The following is a 10,557-nucleotide window of genomic DNA, read 5'->3' as shown; positions in this document are numbered from 1 at the left end:
TGTGACGCAGATCGCATCCTGGCAAAGCCTTTTTCCACCTTGGGGGCCACCGGGCCATTCCCACTCTGGGGCTCTCCTTAACGGTGTTCCGCTTCCTTTCACCCCTAAAGGCCACACGCCCTGCAGGGTCAAAACTTGCTCACCCCCAATCCTCCAGGGGGCGATGTTATCGAGCTCCGTGTTACAAGTGGAGAGACGCTTTAGTGCTGGAGAATCCCACCAGGTCCGAGGCCTGCTCGCGCCCCGCCCCGCCCCCGGATATGCCCCGCCCCTCGCTCCCGCGGGCGCCGGCCGTGGCCCCGCCCCTCGCGCCTTCACTTATTCCTCTGCGCGCGGAGACCCGCGCCTCCGCCGCCAGAACCAGCCGGCTGCTTGGTGTCGCGGCTGCGCCTGTTCGTCCTATCGCGTCACCGCTGCCGCCATGCCCGGGGGTCTACTTCTCGGGGACAAGGCTCCAAATTTCGAGGCCGAAACCACCATCGGCCGCATTCGTTTCTACGACTTTCTAGGAAGCTCGTAAGTGGCCACCGCGCAGCCCTGCCCTGGCTTTGGTTACGCCCGGACTCGGCGGCGCCTTCCCTATTTCTTCTCCCAGCCGCCCAGCCTCCTGAGCGCCGCCCGCCTCCTCTAGCACTGGTCCCCGCGCGTGCCTCTCACCGTGCGGCTCTGGCCCCGCATCGACCGAGCGCTGCTGGGGGCCGGCAGCTCTTAGGCCCTCTCTGTGCGGGTCTCTCAATCCTTTCTCATCTCCCTGCCTCCGGCGTGGCCGTGCTGGCTTGGGGACCAGAGAGGAACAAAATGGGGTTCCACAGGCCCTGGGAACTCAAGGCCGTACCTAGAAGGGTTCGTTGTCTATTTAACTCGGCGTCCTAAACTGTGCAAGTAGCGTGGTCAGGCCAAGGGGACGCGGGGAGGGTGGCATTTACGGTCACTTCTCAGGACTTGTGCCCGTGGTCGCACCCCCCTCCCTCCCTCTGCTCTGGAATTTGCTCCCTGGGGCAGAGGACTGTGTAAGAGCCAAAGTCAGAGGACACAGCTGCCGGCTGCAGGTTAGAGGAGGCCCAGCCTGTTATCTGAGGGTGTTGCTAGCTGCAGGGGTATTTGCAAGCTTCTGGTTACAAGATGTAAAATTTTAAACCACTAGCTGCCAATTAAGTGGCCAAAACACTTTCTGTCCACAGCTTCCTTCATTGGCCAAGATAGGATTTGATAACAGCTTTGGGAGGAACAGGAACATTGTGTGTAGGTGTGTTCTTTATTCCAGAATTTGTAACACTTTGAGGAAGGACTGAGCTGTTCAGCTTCAGTGACCTATTCTGGCCAGTGTAGGCCGTTCCAGGCTGCAGGAGGAGCAGCCTTAGTAACTCTGAGACCCCTTGTTTTCCAGTGCTGTGCCCCTCACTGTCACCTCCCCCTTGCTGGTGGTAGCCAAATTGATAATCCATGATCTGGCCTCACAATCGTACACAACTAGGAGTAAATTGATGCCCCCTTTTTTTTTTTTTAACAGCTCCTGAATCAGCATACTGTAAGTTACTCAGTTTTCCTCAGCAACATTCCAGGCACATCTAGTTACATTATGGTTCTGGAGTTCCAGGATCCACACTACACTTTTGTGCTCTTAGACTTGATAATTCCTGACAGCTCCTCCTTGATTTGTATACAATATATAGAGATATGTATATATAGACAGAGAGAGAAGCTTATGAAATTAATCAGTAATTGGACAGGGCTGTGCAGAGATCCTAGGAGGTTCTTAAACATGAGGGTCTGTTCCCTTACAACTCCTTAAGTCCATTTTCCAGCCACTGATGAGGGAAAAGTTTTAAGCTTTAGGAAAGAAAGGAATATGGTGGGGGAAAAGTGAGAAATGGAACATTCAGACAATACAACTCATAGCCAGTCTCATACTAAGAATGTAGGAATATTAATATTTCTCCAAAACTCCATGGGATTTTCAGAGTGTATTACCTCGCATTTCTATGTCCCTCACCCTTATGAAACATAACATCTTACCAGAACTCTTAGCCTATGTGGATTAAATATTAACATAAAGTGTATTTTCTATGGCAGCAATTATAAATGCTGTCGTTATTTACACTACTATACTTTTTATTGTTAAGGTTTATTGGCTTCTGGATCTATCTAGATTTGATTAAAAGTACATCCTCAGGGAGCCACAGGTAGGAAGATAAGAAAAATATCTGGGCCAGGCCCAGGGGCTCATACCTGTAATCCTAGCACTCTGAGAGACCGAGGCAGGTGGATTGTTTGAGCTCATGTGTTCAAGACCATCCTGAGCAAGAGTGAGACCCCATCTCTAAAAAAAAAAAATGCCTGGGCATTGTAGCAGGTACCCGTAGTCCCAGCTACTCAGGAAAGCAAGAGGATGGCTTGAGCCCAAGAGTTTGAGGTTGATGTGAGCTATGATACTATGGCATTCTACCAAGGGTGACAAATAAAACTCTATCTCAGACAAACAAAAAAAAAACTACATTCGTAAAACAAGTTTCCCTATGGTTAGGCATGATATTCCCGGCCCTACGCACAGGAGAATTTTGAGCCCTTTATATCATTATAATACATAGATTTGTGCCTACTTTTTCCAAACTTTATGTGGTGTCAGTTTTTTATCCTGGTTTTTTTTGAAGAAAAAAATAAAATAATTTCAAACATTACTGTTATCTACACTACTCCTAACAATTGGAAACAACTAAAGGGGTTTGGGTGCTGCATTTGGTGGGTTTGTTGGGGCTTTTCATCATTCTGTGTGTAGTAGAAACAGCTTTGTCATAGTACTTTATCCCTAAACAAAATATGTTTTGCAGGGGTTTTCTGGGACTTAGTAAGTACAGACTATTCTCTTAAAGGAAGAAACCTTTTGTTTTCTGAAAATGAGAAAGGAAGGAAATAAGAGAAGAATTGAATTACTCTTAGGAACGGCAGTAGGAAGACTTAGATGGGAAGGAAGGCCAAAGTAAGATATTCTTGGAGTTTATCTTCTTTCTAGCCATGTGATAAACTGGAGTTTGGCTTCTGAGGGAGGGAAGGATGTGAAGTGGCTTAAAACCAGTTCCTTAGCATGATTCAGCAAAACAGGTGCTATTGGCTTGCAATGGAAAAAAGAACTAACTTTTCTAATTCATAAACCCATTAACAATAAAGAAGAAATGTCCTATCCCATGTCTTCTCATCTTCAGAAGACTGTCTCCTAAATCTCCTCTGACAAATAGTTCCTTTTGCAGGTAATATAAGGGCTGGATTTTACTCAATGTTATTTTGTTCAAAAGAGAAATCATATATCTCTCTTATTGCCCCGTACAAAATGGTAAACATAGTGCACACCTCCATGATCTTAAAAATTGTGTTTCTTCCCAGTCTTACCATGAGGCCCTCTGTCCCTTTCATAAGAAGATCTTTTTCCTGAAGCCTTGGTAATTGAGTGGCAGAAGGAGGTGGGAAAGAAGTACCCTTGTCTTTGCTTTGTTTTTGTGCTCAGGGTAATTTGCCAGACTTAGGAGAGGTCAGTTTCGTATCCAGCCTAGATTTAGTTACCCGCTAGTTAAGATCCTGTCTACATCATCTAGTTTACCATGGCTTAAGTCAATGGGAAAGTGGAACACTGTTAAATTTTCTTTTTCAGTTGACAGAAGAGTTTCTGTCACCAAGGAGAAGGAAATAGTGCGCCAGATTTCTTGGTGACTCAGCTTGAAACATGCTCAAAATCTCTGCAAGTTTAACCTTACACAATGATGATTTAATATTTTCCTAAGAACTTGTAGTTGTAGAAATCTACATTGTAGGTTATTGGTTTTCTACCTGTTTGGTCTGAAGCATGAAGAAAAATAAATTAGAAATGAAGAGAGATTAAACTATTAAGGTGCTATTGTTTTGTTAGGGAACAAATGTCAGTTCTCTTGTTTAGCAGGTTTGATCACCAAAATATAGAAGTTTTATTATGATTTTGTATCTGTTTCCTTCAGAGAAGCCAAGTGTCAGCCTCTAATTTTACATATAAATAGAGGATGAAAACCTGTTTATTTCAGATTATGTAATCTGTTTAGTATTGCACTCAGACATTTGTTTGGAGTCAGGGCACATTGGGACATCCATTGTTGGAGCTGAATGTCAGGGTCCATGCTGTGAGAAAAATGTAAAAAAGTTTAAGAAGAAATAAAAAGTTCTTTCAACTTGGTTTGAGAGCATAGATTTTATTAGCTAAAAAGGAGTCAGGGTGGCTCCATAGTTATTAAAGGAGGCAACACCCTAAAATTAGTCTTTAAACATTTACCATCTTTAATTTCCCATCTTTGAATGGGACTGCAAGCATAGGCTTTTCTTTCTTCTTTTTTTTTTTTTGACATAGGCTTTTCTGAAGGTAAAAAGATTGAAAAGCATTCCTCAATAGAAAAGTTTAAGAGTAAATGTCATTATTTAAGTATTCACTTTAAAAAGAAAGCCTATTTTTGGCCCAGAAATTGTGGTTTTCCTCTCTACATTGATAATGACTTCATTCAGTGGTGACCTCCTTTTTCTTCCTTTCAGATGGGGCATTCTCTTCTCCCACCCTCGGGACTTTACCCCTGTGTGCACCACGGAGCTTGGCAGAGCTGCAAAGCTGGCACCAGAATTTGCAAAGAAGAACGTTAAGTTGATTGCCCTGTCAATAGACAGTGTTGAGGACCATCGTGCCTGGAGCCGGGTATAGTAGTACCACTGGGCATGTGCTTTGAGCCTGAGGTTATAGATCAAGTTCAAAATGATAGACAGTAGCTTGGGGATTGGCGGATATTTTGGGGTTTTTTGTTTTTTATTTTTTTTTGAGACAGGGTCTCAAGCTGTCACCCTGGATAGAGTACCATGGCGTCACAGCTCACAGCAACCTCCAACTCTTGGGCTTAAGTGATTCTCTTGCCTCAGCCTCCCAAGTAGCTGGAAATACAGGTGCCCACCATGACACCCAGCTGTTTTTTTGTTGGCAGTTGTCATTGTTGTTTTAGCTGGCCCAGGCTGGGTTCAGACCCTCCAGCCTAGGTATATGTGGCCATTGCCCTGCCTACTGAGCTATGGGCACCACTGACAGTAGCTTCGTCTTCAAGATAAAAGTACAAGTAAGGGGCAGCGCCTGTGGCACTGTGGGTAGAGCTCTGGCCCCATATACCGAGGGTGGCAGATTCAAACCTGACCCCGGCCAAACTGCAACAAAAAAATAGCCAGGCATTCTGGCAGGCGCCTATAGTCCCAGCTACTTGGGAGGCTGAGGCAAGAGAATTGCCTAAGCCCAGGAGTTGGAGGTTACTGTGAGCTGTGACACCATGGCACTCTACCGAGGGTGATAAAGTAAGCCTCTGTCTCTTAAAAGAAAAGTACAAGTAATGTTCAGAGTTCACTGATTATTTGAAAATTTGAGTTGGACTACATTGTGAAAAGTGGTCAATATTCAGGCTTCATCTTGGCCTAACAACATTCAACTCATCTGTTGACTCCAGCTCCTGAAACATTTTCCTTTGTTGGCTGCTTCCAGGACACCACGTTCTAGCTATTTCTGCTCATGCTTAAACTGATGTTTGTTCATCATCTCCCAACTCCTAATCTACACTGAAGTTGCCTTGGATTCTTTTCTCGGACCTCTTTTCTGTATACACTCTTTCCCTTGGTGACTTCATCCACTCACATCTTTCATCTATATGCCTTGATTCTCAAATTTCCATCTCTAAGCTAGACCCTCCCGGCTTCCAGGTCATTAAAACCACAGCGTCTTCCCTGAGAGAGCCAGCTATCTCAAGCCTAGCCCATCTAACACTAGGCCCCATTCTTAAATCTAGGGTTTTACTCATCTCAGCTAATGGTAACTACATTTTTGTAGTTGCTCAGGCCCAAAATCCAGGAGCCATTCTTAATTCCTTTCGTTTGTTCACATAACACATCTGATTCATCCTTAATCTTGTCAACTCTACCTTCAGAATATAGAAAAAGAAAAAGGTCACTCCTCAGGTCTTCCAGGTCTTAACTTAGATGGCATCTCACTAAAACCTTTCTGTCCTCTTTATCTAAAATTATAACTCCTTTCCCCACTCACCATCCCCTTTTGCCTGGCACTTGTCACCATCTAAAATACTCTGCATGTTGCTTATTTTGTTTGTTTTTCTCCAGTCGAGTGTGGGCTCAGCAGGAGTGGAGACTCCCATTGGTGTGCTTCTAGAACAATACTTAGTCCCTCTTAGGCAGCTAGGCAGTATTTGTCTCATGAATAAATTGAAGGAATTGTCTACTTTCAGCAAAAGGATTTACTTGAACAATAAATTTGATGGTCTAACTAACCTTGAAAACTTGTTGAGGACTTTCCTACAAAGTAACAATGATAACTGCCTTCTCAGGGACACTACTATGCCCTAGACACTATGTCAAACACATGCAACTGAAAAATAGATGTGAGTCTGGGCAGCGCCTGTGGCTCAAAGGAGTAAGGCACCATCCCCATATGTTAGAGGTGGTGGGTTCAAACCTAGCCCTGGCAAAAAAAAAAAAAAGATGTGAGTCTATGAGGTAGGGCTGCATCCCATGGGCATTTAATACCAGTTAATTCTCAGTGTCTAAGACTAGAAAAGTCATGTGTAAGAGAAAAAGAAAGGGCAATTGTCTTTCTTGAGGTAGTTTTTCTTTTTCATTGCTTACACTTGTCAATGAATAGTAACTGACACTTCTCATAGGCAATTTCTCATTAGATTTTAGCAGAGCCCTGCAGGTAGCCCTTTAAAGTATATGGTTTTTTTTCTTTCATTTTTCATTTTCTCATTTTTGCACACAAGAATAATTTTTTCACTCAGAGTTAGAGGGACTTGCTCAAGTTTACTCAGCTAGAAAATAGTGGCAATGTGATTTGAACTTCAAACCAATGTTCTTTTTGATACTAGGTGATAGAGAATAGGATTTAGCCCGATTTAAGATAAAAGCCAGACATATGGCTCTTTAGCTTTCTTGGGTATAAAGTAATGTCTGCCATGCAAGAGACAGGGTAGAGAATTACTGCATAGCAATAATTAAAACAACAGATTGCTGAAGGAACAGTTTATAGCCCGTTATATAATACCTTTTCCAGTACAGATACCTGGACTCATTTTACCTGGTGAGCTTCTGCCTTAGAAGTTTTCTCTGAATTGTCATCACATTAAACAGGAAATATTTCCCAATTATCAGAGCAATGCCCAAACTTTCACATTCACCTATTTATACCGGAAACCTCAAGTATAAAATCATACTGATTATTCTTTAGTTTTGATCTCTTGATAGGCAGCCAGTGACAAAAGAAGAAAAGTTAAGATAGTAAAATTAAGGAACATGTTAGAATTTGTTGTCATCCTTTTCAGACTTCATTAAGGACACTTTTATCTTGTCACACCTCTGTGGAGAAACCCACAGAGGTTTTCTGTCTGCTGTGCCATCAAGCTCCAGTTTTACTTTCAAGACCCCACATGATAATTACACCAACCTTATTCCAACTCTATTTTTATTTAGAGACAAGGTCTTGCTGTGTCGCCTCAGCTAGAGAATAGTGATGCTATCATAGTTCACCACAACCTTGGACCCGTGGGCCCAACCAACTCTCCCACCTCAGCCTCCCACATAGCTGGGACTGCAGGTGCATACTACTCTACCTGGCTGATTTTTTTTTTTTTTAATTTACATGATCCTGCTGTGTTACCTAGGCTGGTCTCAGTCTCCTAGCCTCAAGTGATTGTCCCATCTCAGCCTGGGATGATGCTGGCATTACATGCGTGACCTTCCATGGCTAGCCTGTTATTTCAGCTTTAAATCTTCTTTTCTGTTACTTCTTAAACTCTGCGCAGCTCTGTTCTTCACTCCTATCAATATTATGCGTAGACTTTGCCTACATGTATCATTAATAATGTTCTTCCTCCCTAGGGTGCCTGCCTTTTCCCTGGAAAAGTCTTACTCCTCCTACAGCGGCAGAGGTAGACACCCTACCCTCTTCTTGAAGCATTTCCTAACTCAGCATTCCTGCACTGAGACTATACTTATATGTTAGCACTTACCACAGTTCTTAGCCCACCTTAAGTGCTATATCAATGCTAGATCAAATGATGAAACTATTTTTTCCCTAAAAGCTTCCAGTAACAGGAAAAGGAAGTGAACACATGAATAAAATGTTACCAGGCTAAGAGGGAACTACATCATTTACATTAGTTCAGACTTTGTTTTCTATTTGAATTTCACCCTGGTATAAGCTTACCTCTGCCTTTTTACCCATGTACATTTGACTTGTCCTTAAAAGTATATTTTTAACTCTCCATTCTTGTGTGTTTGCTTTAGGTTTTGTGATTTTTTTTTTTTTTCATTTCTCAGGTTCTGAGTTCAGGGTGCTTTTGAGGCAGAAACCAGATCTATAGAATTTTCTTTAAACATAGCATTATTTCTAAATGTGAGGGATTTAGTGAACCCCTTGTTTCTGACACTTTTCACAATGCTTGATACCAGAGATACCTTGCATTGGGATCTAACTGTATTCTTCAACTTTTAAAGAGTTTACTGCTGCTTTCTCAAAGCAATAAAAGCATGCTGAATTTAAGAGAATCAGTCACGAAAAGGACTTTTGGTTATAAACTAGCTACTTTGGACGGCACCTATGGCTCAATAGGGCGCTGGCCCCATGTACCAAGGGTTGGAACCTGCCCCCGGCCAAACTGCAACCAAAAAATAGCCATGCATTGTGGTGGCCACCTGGAGTCCAAGCTACTTAGGAGGCTGAGGCAAGAGAATTGGCTAAGCCCAAGAGCTGGAGGTTGCTGTTAGCTGTGACACTTCAGCACTCTACTGAGGGTGACAAACTGAGACTGTCTCTAAGGAAAAAAAAATTAGCTACTTTACCCTACTGTTATGCTTGTCAATAATTATGATGAGTGGTATTCATTTTCTTACTAAAATTGCTTAGAGAAAATCACGATTATACTCCTATCTCTGTCTCTCAAGATGATGGAGGACGTGTCGGGTTGAGATTTCTCTTTCCTCTTTCACCTGCATTTCAGGATATCAATGCTTACAATGGTGATGAGCCCACAGAAAAGTTACCTTTTCCCATCATTGATGACAGTAAACGGGAACTTGCCATCCTGTTGGGCATGCTGGACCCTGCGGAGAAGGACGAGAAGGGCATGCCTGTGACAGCTCGTGTAGTAAGTCCTAGAATGCACTTTGTAGTGAGCATGATTGATCAGGCTCAGTGTCAAAACACTTGGACCCACTAGGGAAATACGGGAATATCTACAATTGTGAAATAACTATGTAGTGGTGACAATATCACTATCTGTAATGCTAATACAAAGTGGCTGAAATTTCCAACTAAATTTTTAAACTGCTTAATTCATAGCTCTTGGAAATCTGTAAAATTAATAAGTAGTTTATACTAAGATGTCATCTAAAATCAAAAAACCTTTTCTATAAACTATCTCCTAAAAGGCTTCTCTTTAAAGTGTACAACTAACTATTCAAGGACCATTATCAGCTTCTATTAGTATTATTGTTATGCTAATAATCCCCCCCCCATATAGAACCTTTCTGGGGCCTTTCTTGGATTAAATTTGCATATCACTTTTACTAACGGGACAGCCAAAATCAAATATGATTCCCTTCTAACTTTAGAAAAAGAACATGGAGAAGAAAATTATCTATATTCTAGCTGCCCCAGTTTGGTGTATACTTTAAGATGCTTTGTTTTGTTTTGACAATCTTGAACATTGCTAATGACTGCAGAGCTTTCCAAGCATCTTTAATACCAAAAACACTCAAAGAACGCTTCCTGTGTATGCCTGTTTGTGCTTTGCAGGTGTTTATTTTTGGTCCTGATAAGACACTGAAGCTGTCTATCCTCTATCCAGCTACCACCGGCAGGAACTTTGATGAGATTCTCAGAGTAGTTACCTCTCTCCAGCTGACAGCAGAGAAGCTGGTTGCCACACCAGCTGATTGGAAGGTAAAGATGCTAAAAAGGCAGATATTCCATTTACCTGGAAGGCCTGAAGGGACAGTCTCTAAATACCTGCCTTTGAAGTCTGTATTATGCTCTGTTTTTGACACCCAAGTACACTGGGAGGGTTTTTCATTGTGGCTGAGTTTAAGATTTGTTGGGAGGCCCTTTTCAAGATCTTTAACACTTTTGTATAAATCATAAACTCTCCATGTTGTTTTCTAACTTTTAGATAATTTGGACAAATTAATTGGTTAGAATAATTCCTTTCCTAATGTAAAATTTTAAAAAAAAATTTAATCCTTTCCTAATGGCAAGATATTTACCATAAAGCCTCAATTGGCCATTTTTCTTAAATCATGACTATAAAACTATTAGTGTATTGGCTCAGTGCCTGTAGCTCAGTGAGTAGGGCGCCAGCCACATACACTGAGGCTGGTGGGTTCGAACCCAGCCCGGGCCCACTCAACAACAATGACAACTGCAACCAAAAAAATAGCCCAGAGTTGTGGCAGGCACCTGTAGTCAGATACTTGGGAGGCTGAAGCAAGAGAATCTCTTAAGCCCAAGAGTTT

At 42.4% G+C, this 10,557-nt stretch overlaps 1 protein-coding gene across 1 annotated transcript in view; it reads left to right on the top strand.

Moving 5' to 3' along the window:
- Positions 1 to 303: 303 nt before the first annotated feature.
- The window catches only part of PRDX6 (peroxiredoxin 6), a 13,853-nt gene continuing 3,599 nt past the window's right edge, over positions 304 to 10,557 (top strand). Inside the window, exons 1-4 of the mRNA XM_003785700.3 lie at positions 304 to 516; positions 4,546 to 4,702; positions 9,045 to 9,191; positions 9,842 to 9,988. Of these exons, the coding sequence (XP_003785748.1) occupies positions 422 to 516; positions 4,546 to 4,702; positions 9,045 to 9,191; positions 9,842 to 9,988 (546 nt within the window). The 5' untranslated portion in view covers positions 304 to 421. The remainder of the gene's footprint in view (positions 517 to 4,545; positions 4,703 to 9,044; positions 9,192 to 9,841; positions 9,989 to 10,557) is intronic.

The sequence above is a fragment of the Otolemur garnettii genome, unplaced genomic scaffold, assembly GCF_000181295.1.
Source record: "Otolemur garnettii isolate 467f Iridium unplaced genomic scaffold, OtoGar3 scaffold00016, whole genome shotgun sequence".
In the NCBI taxonomy this organism is placed as follows: domain Eukaryota; kingdom Metazoa; phylum Chordata; class Mammalia; order Primates; family Galagidae; genus Otolemur; species Otolemur garnettii.
Note: the sequence above shows the minus strand (reverse complement) of the source record. Positions and strands in the feature narration are given on the sequence as shown.